Raw genomic sequence first — 15,597 nt, 5'->3', positions numbered from 1 at the left:
CGCTGGGTCGCTGTGAACGAGACATGAGGGAACGGTTCGCATGATGCTGAAATGCGACGGCAGCACGCCACCAGCCACTTGTCTGTGATCGGCAGCGGTTGGAATGAATGCTGCACGAACCTCTTGCTAATGTCGAAAACGAGAATGATTGGCGGGGGTTTACTGGAAAGGGAGGTAAAGGGTTGAAGGGTTTGAAACACGTCAGCAAACAATCGGTGTCTTCTATTCGGTTGGCGTCGAAATTCCAAAATTGGAGCAGCTTAGAAGGTGGCACGAATGTGTGATACGAAATGGTAAAGTAATTGCATGTCCGATAGTTTTTCTGTTGGTTTTTTCATTACTGAGTACCGACCATAAGTGTGTGTCTAATAACAAAGTAAAATAAGTTATTAGCAGAATTAAAGATTCAAAGGGAATAAGAGATATTCTTATTCTCATAAAATTGTTAACTCTTATTTTTTAAATGTTTTCCTCATTAAATTTGGCATTGTTAAGCTCATGTAGTTTTTTCTTGTGATACCTTTCAGGTCTTGTGATTTATTAGGTCTTGGCATTGTTAAGCTTACGTTGTGTTGTCTTGTAATTGTTAGGTTTCGATGATTGACTTGGAGTACATTTAATTCTATAAATAATCATAACACCATTGATTGTGAAACGAACATTGTTCAAACATCAATTCACGCCTTTAACTATTCGCTGTACAAACAAAAGCATCCAATGCCATAATCAATGGGATGATGAATGTCTTTAAAGATTATCCCACGGATACTTGGTTGCGTGGTACACTGTGGTCTTCACACTGAAAGACCGCTTCAGAGTGGGCAGCATTCGATTCGTTTGCTATTTTGCCCGAGGAACGCACCAGCTATTTAGCTATCGCTGTACCCATCTTCTCCGCATTCACTACTGTGTTATCGACCGTTTACCGAGACGATTAATGAGCTATTTGTACCGATCTCCCCGAATCTTCGCACAACCTCTTCCGATCGCTCTATGTAACACTGTTCGCCGGTGGCTGTTCGGGTCTTGAGATGAAGATGGGTTCACTCTTTTCAATCATTCAGCTCGAAGAGCATGATATTTGCAATGGTCCGAGCAACAGATACAGATCGGTTGCACAAACGGGTGCGCAAAATTGCAGCAGTTATGCTCGGGCTCTTCCTCAAAGCGATTGCAAATTTGCCTCAATTTCGTTCGCGACGCGCTTTGCCAGGCCACCCCGTGCTTCGGCGGCGGCGTTTAAATCTCCATCGCTTGGAGCTTTTGGCGCAAAAAAAAAAAACGGCTTGTGAGGGTGTCGATTTGCTGGTGCAACGAGTCTGACATCAAAAGAAGAATATGCTGCCCATGGTTTCTCACAGACGTTCGAAAAAAAGGGCGGTTCTCTCGCAGTTTGCTACGCATGTCTGGCACAACGGTGGCAGAAAAATGATTTGGCGTGGGATCTTTTCCTTTTGCTGAGCAAACGGTTTTGATTTGCATAGCGTTGTTGGAGGGAATAGAAGACTCGCTAGCTCGTTCGACTTCGAAGCATTGCACCCCGTATAGTGTTAGCAGATCACGTGGTGTTTTGGATTTTAAAGGGCGTTACAGTCTAGTGGTGGCTGCGAACGTGCGAGGGCAAAAGAGAATGAACAATAAAATGTCAATTACTTCATCAGAAAGTGAAACGTTCGTCCGGCGGGGCTAGCTATTGCACCCGGGAAAACGATCGGTTTGGATTAAACGATCACTTGTACGGCCAATAATGCACGGGCACGTGCTGCTCGGTGGGCGGCAGCTTATTCGTGGCTTCGTGTTAAACCTCTTATGGTTGGGTGGATTATGATTTTGCTGTATGAAATGCAACGGCGAGAAAAGCTGCAAGCTTGACGGGGGAAAGTAAGCTGCTCCAGTTGTTCGGTGATTATTTATTGTCACAATCGCATGTTACAGTCGGCAAATTCTTGGATAATTTTTCACTAATTTTGCTTGGTTCATTAGTGCATTAACGCAAAGGTTTGAAGGGGGTCTGGAGAAACCGGAAACATATAATGAGCTCTTGGTCTGCAGTTTGGCTTGTTTGTTGCGTGTTTTTAATTAAGTAGGAAACAGCGATATTTTTCTGTTGAACTGTATTTTAAATTCGGAATCGACCGTGAATAGACAAATAGAATGATCTCACGAAAATATGATCAAGAATCGAAGTTAAGAATAGATGCAGGATCATAATTCAATGTTCTCGTCTGCAGATTTCCTTGTTTATGGTAGCAGCTATTGTGACTCTTATTGAAAAGATTCGTGATGTTATGAAAAAACTACATGGCTCACGATCATTCATTTGAAATATTATGCTAAATTTATTTTAAAATCTATGTATGTTATGTAGTCAGTTATAAGAATATTGTTTAGTCTAAGAAGTCCCTTTTAAAAGTGGTTTGAAATTACTTTTACTCCTTTTTGAGACGAAAGGCGGAAATGTGTTTTGAGCATTGGATTGGCTTGATCAAACGATAATCTATTCATGTGTCGATTAACTTATCACCCGTAGCCTTGGTGTGCCAAATCTTGCCGAATCCGGAACAGTTTGCAGTATCGAGTTGTCCATTTCTCACGCTCGATTTTCATCACGATCTCATCCAATCTGGGTACAGTGCTCGCCCGATTAGCAGACAGCTACATGTACTGGGGTAAAAACTCATCCACCAAGAGCAGCCAACAAGCACCCATTCAACTTTGGAGAAGCTTGCTGCCGTTGTCCAATTGTGTACGTGTGTCTGTAAGAGCTTTCTTATACTCGGTGGCATCGGTTCCGCGCCACAAATCGATTGTAACAGTGCGCTAATTAAATTACTGTAACTGCTACCAGAAAGCACTGCTGGGGCCTTTCTCTCGCTCTCCGCACGCTCTGACATGATCGGGATCGGGCGACGTCAAAGGAGGTATAATAATTTCTTTTGAACTTTTTTGTTTTTATGTAACTCGCTCAGCCGGTGTAAGTACGGGAGCGGCATAAGCTTGTACGCCTGCACATCGGGAGCATGCCGTTGGCGTCGGTGAGATTACTGACGATTAGCTTAACTCGACGGGGGTCTTGGCTGAGGTCTCCGTGTTGCGACCGTGCTCTTTCTCCCGGTCGATTAACCATTTTCACCCTTTTAATACGACTACTAGTATATAAAGTGGTTGCAAGCGTTGTAGCCGGTACCATTCAATCGATAGCGATCGAACAATAGACAGCCCAAAACTTTCGGGTACAGCGTGTGTTCAGTGTTGCAGTGCTTTAGTGTTTCGTGTGGTGAAGAACAATGTTCCGAGTGAGTATGATAACAGTGTAAAGCGTGGGCACAGAGTCAAAGTGTTCTCAATAGAATGGTATCGTTAATTAGCAACTTTCTTTTCGTGTCATTTAGTTTGTGAGCTGTTTTGCCCTGTTGGCCATTGCGACCGCTGCCTATACCGGTAGCGGTCATTACAGCTCGAAGTATGCCGCTAGAAAGTTTTACCATCATGCTGCCGCAGACGAACCGGCAAAGGCGGTACCAGCGGAAGACCATCACCACGAGTCGTCGCACCATCACGAGGAGCAGGATCATTTCGTTGATTACTACGCACCGACCAACTACAAGTTTGAGTACGGTGTAAAGGATCCGCATACCGGTGACCACAAGACGCACTGGGAGGAACGCGATGGTGATGTGGTGAAGGGTGCCTATACCGTGCTGGATGCTGATGGTAGCTCGCGGTTGGTCGAGTACACGGCCGATCCTCACCATGGATTCAACGCGGTGGTTAAGAGGATCGAACACTCGCCCATCCCGAAAAAGGAACACCATCATGTGGCGCCGGCACATGAGGAGCCGCAAGAGGAACATCACCATCATCATCATCAGCAGGAGGATGAGCATGTGGAGTACAAGCATGCGAACCATCAGTACCACCAGCAGCCGGAACATCATGGGTATGGGTATGGCAAGGGCTACTAGGAGGGAAAGTTCTTCAATCACTGCAGCATCCTGAACCCTGTGTACCTGAAGAAAAGGGGGTTGTAGTTTGTTTGTAAGCGAAAGTTGTACACTATATTTGTACTGGTTTCTAAATACACCCAAAGACTGTTACATTCGTACCGTAAATCTGCGTCTTTGGTGTTTGTTTTTTGTGTCAGGGTACCATATTCTGAGTATCTTGGAGTTAACATCATATCAACAAGCTTCCTCCAATACTGTCAACCATGGCTACTCTGTATGTCTGCATTGCATAATGTAATTAATTGCGGCATAGGTTATGATGTGAAAAATCATTAAAAATCATCATCTAATTCGAGACATTTAAAAGTAAACACTAGTTAGTTAGTTAGTTTAGAAGTAACTGTAAAAAACTTCCATTTGTTTATGGAGGAAATGTATGGGGGATATGGTTGCACCGATGATCAAATCCCTGATGATTTTACAACAAATGTGTTCAAGTCACTCAACAGATTCAATTTTCGCCGACAATAATGGTAATTACAATGGAGGTTTAGCCGGCTTCGTGGTAAAGTTGTTAACTCGTACGACTTAACAATATCCCCGTCATAGGTTCAAGCCCCAAATGGACCGTGCCGCCGTAGGACTGACTATCCTGCTATAGGGGGGGGGGGGGGGGGGGGGGGTAATCTATTATTCACTGAAAGCCAACCCCACAAGTGGGTACAAGCAGGCCTTGACCGACAACAGTTCTTGAGACAAAAGAAGAAGAAGACAATGGAGGTACGTATGCAACGTCAACAATGGATTTATTCAGGAACAATCAACCAAACACATATCGCCGATTCTGATTTAGCAAAATCAACAATAACTTAGAAATGCTGGTCCAACTTGCTGTAGCTGTAGCCCGAGCCATGACCGTATCCTCCATAGTATCCTCCGTGATGTCCGTACACTTGAGGATGATGAGCATGACCCACTCGCTTGACATGAGCCTGGAAGCCGTTGTGCTTATCCGACGAGTACTCAACTACTCGCTCAGTTCCGTCGGCCTCGTGCAGGGTGTATGCTCCCTTGACGACATCTCCGTCGCGATGTTCCCACTGGCTCTTGTGGTCTCCGGTATGAGGATCCTTTACGCCATACTCAAACTTGTAGCTAGGATGCGAATAGTAATCGTGATGGCCATGATGCTCAGCACCGTATCCATATCCAGATCCGCCCCAGTATTGAGCCGAAGCAGCTACAGCCAAACAGGCGACAGTCAGTGCGATGATCTGAAAGTAGAATACACTATTGTTGAAGATCACGATACCAGGATTTGCTGCTGAATATCTACCTTGAACATCTTTGCTAAAGAAGTGATTTGGTTAGTTGGCTTTGGCTACTGTTGGCAAGAACGTTCGGCTGCTGAATGATGGTTTCTAAATGGCTAGTTCGAGTATTTATATTGTCGTAGCTCGGCAACCAAACACGCTTGACACGGTTGCGTTCTGTACGAAATAAAAGTTTTACTAATTAACGCATCGAAGCAGTGGCCCAGCCCATCAGACAATCGTTCGGTTCGATTTCGCTAATTTGTGGTTCAGCTCTGTGACAGGACGATTGGTTATGGCATGCGACAGCCGGAATTTGTGGGCGTGCAGCGTTTCATGGCTGTAGCCATCACTCTAACTCGCAACATTTCCATGTGGTTTCGAGTACGCAAACCTTAGCACCAAACGACTGTCGATGCGTTTAACGGTTTTTTTTGCCTTCCCCTTATTTCTTCATTTGACCAAACGTGGCCGCATAACGTAATATGGAAGGCACAACCGTCGTTTTTTTTTGGTCTGGCGTCAAACACCATCGCCCAAGGTTAGTCAAGGCGAAAATGTTATTTTTCCATTTTACGTGAATTTTGACCTTGGCTGGTGGTTTTGGGTGGACGGTTAGTTGGTTCGGTACGGAACGATTGTATGTTTGTGTCTATTTCTCGAGCGTTATGTTTTATGCTTCACTGGGACGTTTTTTCCTCTACGAAATAAAACCTTGAAAGAAAACGGCGATCGGAGAGCATGAATGAAAACTGGTGAATAAAGCGCCAGACGTAAAGATTTTGTAAAACACATTTTGCGAGAGGAAATAAGATGATCAAAAGAAAAATGATTTGAGCGAATGAGAGGGAAATCTAGTTGGTGTTATTCATAGATCAGCGAGGTGGGATCATGTGTGTGGTTAACTGGGCGTGAAATTGGATCAGATCACTGCTCATGTTTACAAATTATGTTTGTATAGGATTGCATTTACAGGGGTAGATCATGTTTAGCAAGCGGAAATCACTGAGAAGATAGTGAAAGAGTTTTGTTGGCCACAGGCCTGATGTTTACCCTAATACAGTGCAGAAGATTGATTGAAGTAATTGATATGATAATATCATGTTACGTGTTTATGGACAAAACCGTTTGTTGAGATTGTCAATACAACTACAACTACACTTCTTTCAAGCCGTTAAAAGAAGCAAAACATAGAAACCTCAGTAAAAATGGTTGCGACAGGTCAAACACTGATGTTCCACCCCAAAGAAAAAAAAGTAAACAAAATGAATTTGAAACTTCAAAGAATGTGAAATCATTTGTGATTTGTGTGCGGGTTTGTCATTTGCAAATCCTTATGTGCACGGAACATGCAATGCCACTTGTTAGTTATGAGAAGGTAACTAAATGAAACTTGTATCCTTTCACAAGCTTTTTGAACGGGTTGGTATATAAGAACCAGTGCACACAGCTATAAACATCATTCAGCTTTTGTCCGTTGCAGTAAAACAATCAAACCTTCTAACCATCATCAAGATGTTCAAGGTTTGTATTGAAGAAGTCATGTTATAAAGTAAGAAAGAATAATAAACTATTTGCCACTTTTCAAACTCTCATTTTAGATCTTTGTTGCTCTGGCAGCATTGGTGGCTGTGGCAGCCGCAGCTGATGATTACTACGCATATCCCAGCTACAAGTTCGAGTATGGAGTAAAGGATCCTCACACCGGAGACCACAAGAGCCAGTGGGAACATCGGGACGGAGATGTCGTCAAGGGAGCTTACACCCTGCACGAGGCTGACGGAACTGAGCGAGTAGTTGAGTACTCGTCCGACAAGCACAACGGCTTCCAAGCTCATGTGAAGCGAGTGGGCCATGCTCACCACCCGGAAGTGTATGGACACCAGGGAGGATATGGTGGATCATACGATCATGGATACGGTCACAGCTACAGCAAGCTGCATAAGTATAATTAAATAAAGAGATTAGATCTTGGCAATAAAACTTTAAATTTAGTTCAAATGAACTCGACTGGCTTTGATGAGATAAAACTGATTATTTGGGTAATTTCAACATTAATTCAGTTGATGAGATGATTTTCGTCATTTTATTCGTTCATTTTTCCGTTAGAACTATTGTAAACAAATTCTTTCTTTAACTTATCATTGATTTGTTTTTTTTTTTCACAACTGCATATTTATTTGCCTCCCTAAGCAGTTAGTTACTAATTGGTCTTTAGTTATGGTATACATACCTGTAATAAGTAATACATCGATTAAGAATGTCAATTAATAACTGTTCTTGTTACTATACATAGACTAAACTGGTACAGTCATCAACTCGCACGTTTTAACAACATGTTCGTCATCGATTTAAATCCCGAAGGAACCGTGCATCATACGCATAAGACTGACTATCCTGCTATGAGTAATCGATAAGTCACTGAAAGCCTAGCCCGTTAGTGATACAGGCAGGCCTTAACCGATAACGGCTGTTAAACCAAAAGAAGAAAAAGAAACTAATTGACACTTTGTAATGTAATCATATTGTTTGATCACATTAAACAATCTTTAAGGTTTTACTTTAAAAGTTTTCTACTATTAGGATTCACAAGCAAGTTGAACAATATGAAGCATGTAACGCTTAGGCGTTCTAGCTAAATAAGACAAAGTGATTACTTTTGTAATTATTTTAGTTTTTATTTTTTGTTTGTCTTTTTTTTAATAGATACTTGAGCCGATCGGCCTCATTTGCCTCTTTGAATCGGTTGATGAATTCTAAAACTTAAAATCTAACATTCTTCTGTGCAAGCTATTTGTGGCTTGCAAATACCTTATACCGGTCTCGGTACAGCTATCCGTTGATTTTATTTAGAATGTTTGACTGTTTTGCATGCGGCTTTAGTTAAAGTTCTTCATAAAGACTAGTTATACGAAGGAATTTTTACAGTTTTCGCTGGCAATCGCTGTCTGGTGAGAGGATGGTGTCGATACTGTGGTCCAATTTGCTGGTGGTGCGTTCCGCAGTATATCCATGGCATTCGGTTAATATGCATAGTGATGGGCAGGATTTTTGCAATAAAAAGGTTTGGGTGAGCCAGGAATGTCCAATTTGAAGTCGTGATAGAATTCTCTGGCCTTGGTGTGAAAGATGGTCTCTCTATTGTGGTGTTGTGGTCTTGATGGTTCTCAGGAAAGAGTGGCCGCTGCTAACCCAATTACCATTACAGCTATTGGCGATGATAGCTTAGTTTCTATATGTTTGTAAATATACACTGTTGTGCTGAAACTACCACTCATTGAAACGATAGACACATGTTTTGGTTAATAAAGTTGTATAAGTTTATTACCGCATTACCAAAGCTATATAAACGTAAAATAGTAGTATGCGATAGTTAAAAATGATATTTTTTTTTTAAATCAGGTGTTTCAAAACAGAACAAACAATTGCATAGTTTAGCAAAACAGCATGCGGATCAATTTGGAAATATGTACTCTACAAACAGTTGCAAATTCTATTTAACTTGAAGAATTATCTAATATCACAACAATTTCGGAGTGTCAGTAATTTGAGTCAGTTGGTTTTGAAAAGTCTATGAAATGAAATGTATTTATACAGATAAGATCACAATAACAGTTCAAGATGATGATTATAGATCACAATGCTCTGGTTCCTCAATGATGTTGGTTGAGCTTAGCGTAGCTGCTGGCGTGTCCATGGCCGTACGAATGTCCAGCCTCATGGTGTCCATAGACAGCCGGATGGTCAGCATGGCCCACTCGCTTGACGTGAGCCTGGAAGCCGTTGTGCTTATCGGACGAGTACTCAACCACTCGCTTGGTTCCGTCGGCTTCATCCAGCGTGTACTGTCCTTTGACAACATCTCCATCCCGATGTTCCCACTGGCTCTTGTGGTCTCCGGTGTGAGAATCCTTTACTCCATACTCGAACTTGTAGCTGGGATGCGAATGATAGTCCTCATGTTCGTATGCAGCAACGGCGACGGCCAGCAGAGCGAGGGCGGCGATCGTGATCTTCATCATGTTGGGAAGGGTTCTTTGGTTTGTGGATTGGTGAGCTGCAGATTGAGCTGTGGCTGGCGGTTGACTGATGGCGTTTGAGTTGGGTATGCGGCCTTAAATACGATGCGAAGCGAGTAGGGTTGGAATGTGTGGTTTCCTTTCGTTTTGTTTATGTTTGGCAAGTTATTGCATGACCTTGCATATGGGTGTAGAAATGAAAATTGTCAAATGATGTCATAATTCGGTCTCTATTTGGTCATAATTTTTTGTATAATTATGGCTATCTGCCCGAAAATCGATACAAATACCGGGTTAGGTAATGATTGGAAATTGAAAAGGACTCTTCCTATGAAAATAAAGAAAGAGCGAGAACTTTCTTGGGCACAGGTCTATTGTTTTACCTAATAAAGGGTTGATGAATTGTTGAAGTAATTAATCTGTGAATGTCCTGTTACGTGTTTATGGACAAAAACAGGTTGCTAAATCAAAGATTCATTTCATGCATCTCAAACATCCAAGCCAAGGCACTCATAGATATCTATTTAAAAATGGTTTGGGCAGGCCAAACACTGAAGGCCAAAGCAAAATATGTGAACGAAAATCATTTGAAACTTCAATCGTCGTGAAACCGTTTACGCAGAAGTTCAAACCCTTGTGTGAATGGAACACGCGATGCCACTTGTCAGTTATGAGGAAATAAATAGCCACCGGAGTGGTCGTTGACGTTGTTATCCTTACACAAGTTTTCCAACCGGTTGGTATATAACAACCAGTGCACACAGATAGACTCATCATTCAGCTTTTGTTCGTTATAGTTAAACAGAAAACCTTCTAACCATTACCAAGATGTTCAAGGTCTGTATTGAAGATTCATTGTTTCGAAGAAGGAAAGATTAAAAAAATATATACAAAACTACTACGTTTTGACGTTTGACGTTTAACGTAAAAGTCGCTTTCGCATATCGCTCAGTATCTTTTCTTGAAAATCGCGCTGTTTATCTCACTATTTTTCGGTTTCTGTATAATCACAGTATTTTAGAACACCGTTCGTATTTCGTGCAATAGTGCGTTTATCTCTGTGACCCAAAAACTCGCGCATATTTCGCATTTCGGATCGCGTCTGAGTTCACGCGTCCTGACCGCCATCGCTCTTGTTGCTGCAACGACAACCTGCACCGTTTCCCGTAGAATGGCCCGTATTTGCAACGCCTGCACTATGGAAATTGCGGAGGCATCTATCAGCTGCTGCCTGTGCGACTCCCCATTTCATCAGCGCTGCACTTCGGTTCCCGCTGATCTGTTCCTGCGCATTTCGGAATATAAACAATTACACTGGTGCTGTATTGGCTGCAACAACGTCTTCATGAATCCGCGCACCAAGTTCGTAAAAGACGCAGCCATGCAATCTGGGTTCCAGGCGGCAATAACGACAGTAGCCGAAAGCATCAAGACCGTTATGGAGCCATTGACTAACGAAATTAAAACTGGGTTTGCACGGATGAGCCAACTTGACCTAAAAACTCCACGTAGCAGTCACCCTCCCGCAAAAATTCGTCGCATAAATCCATCCAAACGTTTGTTTTCCGATGTCATTAAGGACAATCACGCATTGTTTACATTCGGTGCTACGAGCAATCAAAGAAATAGCCAAAACAACAATACGAAGCGAACTGACGATGTTCAACGCAAAACTCATGCACCACCTGTGATAACTGGCACAAAAAAGGATATAGCAGCATTTCCAATCAAAATAGTACCCGCTCATTCCGCGGTGCAAAAATGCGCGTTGTATATTTCCCGGCTCTCTCCCGATACAACCAGTGACCAAATTGTACAAATGGTCAAACAAGCTTTATCCATTGACGATGCTACAGCATACTGTCTTATTCGCCAGGGTACAAATACGGCTACACTCTCATTCCTGTCGTTTAAAGTGTTAGTGCCTTTATCACTACGTGACAAGGCTCTTTCCCCTGACACCTGGCCTCTTGGCCTATCAGTACGTGAATTCATTGACTACCGAACTCAACAGCCGAGTGCAAATTTTCGTATACAACCGCCAATGGGTCTCTCCACACCTACAACTTTGCCTACGGTGCTAAATATTCGGTCACCGCCACTGCTGGATCACACAATTTTATCGGCACACACTCCACGCACATCACCAACACCGCAAACCCACTAATATTCACCGGTATTCAGTCCACGCACATCGCGCACACTTACAATCACACAAATCATCCTGACACGTCTCAAGAAACGAAGAACACCGGCGCTGAAACAACGTTAGTAAATAATAATTGCACTTACCAGACGATTGTTTTTCCTACAACAAACAATATTTTTTCGACTGAGGCAGTGCTTGACGAAAGGCGCACGCAACTTAATGATCGTGAAACCAAAACAAACCATCGCCAAAGAACGGACACTACACTCACACAATCGCACGGCTATCATGTCAATCCTACAGGGGTCGCCTGCCGTAATAATACTGACGAATTATTGTTCCTGTACCAAAACGTTAGAGGATTGAAATCTAAATGCAATCAAGTATTTGACTATGTTTCTACAACCCACTATGACGTTATTATCCTGACTGAAACATGGTTGGATTCAACGATTGATTCCTCGGAATTGTTCCCGGATAATTATACAGTGTATAGAACAGACCGCAGCAGCAAAAATAGTAAAAAATCAATCGGTGGCGGGGTTCTCATTGCCGTTGCTTCACACCTACGTACAATACTTTGTCCTACACAGGATACCGTTGAGCAACTCTGGGTAAGAGTTTATGGTAATAAACGTACTTTTATCACGGGTGTAGTGTACATTCCTCCAGATTTAGTAAACAACACTACTACCATGCAAACTATCTGCTCCACCATAGATAATATTGCTTGTGCAACCACCGATACGTTTCTCCTATTCGGGGACTTTAACTTCCCCAATCTTTCCTGGAACACCGATGATTCTAACGTTCCTGCACTGCGAATCAATTATGAGAATTCACGAATTACGGACAACTGCCGCTCTTTGCTTGACTGCATCTATAGTAATGGGCTTTCTCAGATCAACTTTATACCTAATGCATCGAATAACATTCTCGATCTCATAATTGTCTCTGACGAGATCCTACATTATTGTGCCCCACCGGTGGTGTCTCCTTTCCCTATGGTTGCCGTTGATGTTCATCATCCTCCTGTTGAACTACACTTAACTGGTGCTGGCAATACAGCTCGTTCCTGGCGTTCTACCTCACCAAACCGTGAGTCCGGCACACGTAACTACAGGCGAACTAACTTTATCCGTCTAGCTGAACTGCTTCAATCTACTGACTGGTCTTTCCTGGAAGGTAATCCGGATGTTAACTCAGCATTGGAACTATTTAACACAACACTACTGGCGCTTATATCTGAGTGCTGTCCTCTAATGCCACCGCGTCGCAGTCCACCATGGTCTGATGCACGTTTACGCCGTCTAAAGCAAAACAAAGCGTCATGCTTTCGCTTTTACAGTACAAATGGTACACAACACTCCAAGTTAAGGTTCATTGCTGCCCATAATGTATATAGAAGCTATAACAGACAACTTCATACTAATTATCTCATTCGAGTGAAATTCTCGCTCATCAGACACCCAACACGATTCTGGAGGTATGTTGAATCAAAACGCGGTAACAGCTCGCTCCCCGATGTTCTCACATATAACAACGTCTCCACAAGCAGTAAGGAAGGCATGTGCAACTTATTTGCTGATCGTTTCAAGGACTGCTTTACTACGGATGATGCAAGCTTATCATTAGAAGCAGCTTTAAATAATGTGCCCCGTGATGTTGTTGACATTGATGTACGCGATATTATTATCTCGGTAGATACTGTACTACGTGCTCTGCAGCAGGTCAAAACCTCATACAACCCTGGACCCGATGGTATTCCTACGGCAATCCTTGCCAAATGCCGCGAATTTTTAGCAGAGCCTCTGTCTCAAATCTACCAACTCTCTTTTGCACAAAGTACTGTACCCACGGCCTGGAAATCCTCTGTGATGTTTCCGGTGTACAAAAAAGGAGATAAAAACTCTGCTGAGAACTACCGCGGTATAACCACCTTGCCTTCTTGTGCCAAGGTGTTTGAGATCGTCATACAAAACTCGCTAATGTATCACTGTCGTTCTTATATTTCTACACGCCAGCATGGTTTCTTTCCTCGACGCAGTGTTACCACAAACCTGGTGGAATTCGTCTCCAACTGCCACGCAGCCTTTACTTCCGGAGCTCAGATGGATGCAGTATACACTGATCTTAAGGCTGCGTTTGATCGTGTGAACCATCGCTTGCTGTTGGCTAAGCTCGCCCGGATCGGTCTCTCTACTCCGCTGGTGAATTGGTTCAGGTCCTATATCTCTGAACGTAGCTACTACGTACAAATCGATGGTGTCTCCTCTAAGGTTTTCGAGAGTTCATCTGGCGTCCCTCAGGGCAGCAACTTGGGACCACTGCTGTTCTCGCTTTTTATTAACGACGTCACACTGGCCATTACGGAAGCAGATTGTCTGCTTTATGCGGATGATGTTAGGCTGTTTCGTATCGTACGGAATACTTCCGACTCTCTTTCACTGCAAAGATCGATTGATGTTTTCTCTGACTGGTGTATCAACAACGACCTGCTAATTTCTGTTGATAAGTGTACGTCAATGTCTTTCTTTAGAATAGCTAGTCCGATAAGGTATATCTATAGCATATCAGGGACACAACTACCGCGGTGCAATACGGTCAGGGATTTAGGAGTCACCCTGGATCGCAAACTAGATTTCCGACAACATTACTGTGATATTTTAGACAAAGCTAACAAAATGCTAGGATTTATTCGTCGACATTCGAGAGAACTTAATGACCCACACTGCCTGTTAACTCTGTATAAGTCCTATGTTCGTTCCATCCTCGAGTTTAGTTCTACAGTTTGGTGTCCGTTCTCTAGTGTTTGGTCCAATAGAATAGAAGCTGTCCAAAAGAGAGTTACTCGTATTGTCCTACACTTCACACCGTGGCGTAATGTAACCCCTCGTCCATCGTATCATACTCGTTGTTTGTTGTTTGGTCTGGACACACTTGCTAGGAGACGTGATAATGCCCAATGTACGTTTTTGTCCAAACTTATTGTCGGTGAGATAGATTCGCCAGAACTACTGGCTAGAGTCAACATAAATGTCCCTCCTAGAGTGTTCCGTAACTACAGACTATTAAGAACTGACCTTACAAGACGTGCATATAGCGAGAACGACCCAATGACTGCGATGGCCCGTAAATTTAATCAGCGTTACATTTTATTTGACTGGCACCTACCTACTAGATTCTGTTGATCGGTTTTGTCATTGTACACTGCGTTAGTTATTTAAGTTTTAGTTTTAATTCAGTGATAAGGCCGCTTGTTTGGCCAATCACTTAATACAATAAACAATACAATACAACAATACAATACTACTAACAATCTCTTCATCTTAGGTATTCGTTGCTCTGGCAGCTTTGGTGGCTGTGACAGCCGCAGTTGATGATTACTACGCATACCACAGCTACAAGTTTGAATATGGAGTAAAGGATCCTCATACCGGAGACCACAAGAGCCAGTGGGAACATCGGGACGGAGATGTCGTCAAGGGAGCCTACACCCTACACGAGGCTGACGGAACTGAGCGAGTAGTTGAGTACTCGTCCGACAAGCACAACGGTTTCCAGGCTCATGTGAAGCGAGTGGGCCATGCTCACCACTCGGAAGTGTATGGACACCAGGGAGGATATGGTGGATCATACGATCATGGATACGGTCACAGCTATAGCAAGCTGCATAAGTACAACTAAACAAAGTGATTTGATTTTACGCAAACTGAAATAAAATTAAAAAAATCTTAATATTTTTTTTACGAATTGATGATTGTCTAATAAGAAGAGCATAAAAGAAGGAATGTATTTTTGAATTTACTTTTGGTTCATATTTCTACCAGTAATAAAAAACATTATTTAGACCAAAAACTGACATAAGCATAAATACAAAAGTTGCTTTTGCTTTTCTGTGTCTTAAGCAAACGGTTATTGTGTATTACCAAACAACAATTTAATTGTTTCTGATAAACGCTATCTTGAATGCTTCTATTGTAAATTTTTAGAAACGATTAGGTTATTATAAACGATAAATGATAAATGATAAACAATCAACATTCATTTGCAATACATAAATAAGGAAAGGGGGTCGGTCTTGTGGTGCAGTCGTCAATTCGTACAATTTATAACATGCCCGTCATGCATTCAAGCCCCTACGCATATGACTGACTATCCTGCTATGA

At 42.5% G+C, this 15,597-nt stretch overlaps 5 protein-coding genes across 5 annotated transcripts; 3 read left to right on the top strand and 2 right to left on the bottom strand.

Annotated features, from left to right (window-relative positions):
• Positions 1–3,203: 3,203 nt before the first annotated feature.
• LOC120947432 (cuticle protein-like) lies at positions 3,204–4,112 on the top strand. Its single transcript, XM_040362758.2, has 2 exons — positions 3,204–3,296; positions 3,393–4,112. Exons 1-2 carry the CDS (start codon positions 3,288–3,290, stop codon positions 3,963–3,965), a joined length of 582 nt encoding a protein of 193 aa, XP_040218692.1. The 5' UTR covers positions 3,204–3,287; the 3' UTR covers positions 3,966–4,112.
• Positions 4,113–4,728: 616 nt separating this feature from the next.
• LOC120961397 (cuticle protein 19-like) lies at positions 4,729–5,376 on the bottom strand. Its single transcript, XM_049605969.1, has 2 exons — positions 5,284–5,376; positions 4,729–5,221 (listed from the first exon to the last, which is right to left on the bottom strand). The coding sequence occupies exons 1-2, from the start codon at positions 5,290–5,292 to the stop codon at positions 4,817–4,819; spliced, it is 414 nt and encodes a 137-aa protein (XP_049461926.1). The 5' UTR covers positions 5,293–5,376; the 3' UTR covers positions 4,729–4,816.
• Positions 5,377–6,775: 1,399 nt separating this feature from the next.
• On the top strand, positions 6,776–7,233 carry LOC120947452 (cuticle protein 19-like). The gene is made up of 2 exons (XM_040362779.2): positions 6,776–6,784; positions 6,862–7,233. Exons 1-2 carry the CDS (start codon positions 6,776–6,778, stop codon positions 7,213–7,215), a joined length of 363 nt encoding a protein of 120 aa, XP_040218713.2. The 3' UTR covers positions 7,216–7,233.
• A 1,587-nt stretch (positions 7,234–8,820) lies between these two features.
• Positions 8,821–9,342, bottom strand: LOC125906561 (cuticle protein 19-like). The gene has a single exon (XM_049605974.1). The coding sequence runs from the start codon at positions 9,280–9,282 to the stop codon at positions 8,914–8,916; it is 369 nt and encodes a 122-aa protein (XP_049461931.1). The 5' UTR covers positions 9,283–9,342; the 3' UTR covers positions 8,821–8,913.
• Positions 9,343–10,107: 765 nt separating this feature from the next.
• LOC120947450 (cuticle protein 19-like) lies at positions 10,108–15,115 on the top strand. The gene is made up of 2 exons (XM_049611195.1): positions 10,108–10,116; positions 14,762–15,115. Exons 1-2 carry the CDS (start codon positions 10,108–10,110, stop codon positions 15,113–15,115), a joined length of 363 nt encoding a protein of 120 aa, XP_049467152.1.
• Positions 15,116–15,597: the final 482 nt, after the last annotated feature.

This window comes from Anopheles coluzzii, chromosome 2 (genome assembly GCF_943734685.1).
Source record: "Anopheles coluzzii chromosome 2, AcolN3, whole genome shotgun sequence".
NCBI lineage: Eukaryota > Metazoa > Arthropoda > Insecta > Diptera > Culicidae > Anopheles > Anopheles coluzzii.
Note: the sequence above shows the minus strand (reverse complement) of the source record. Positions and strands in the feature narration are given on the sequence as shown.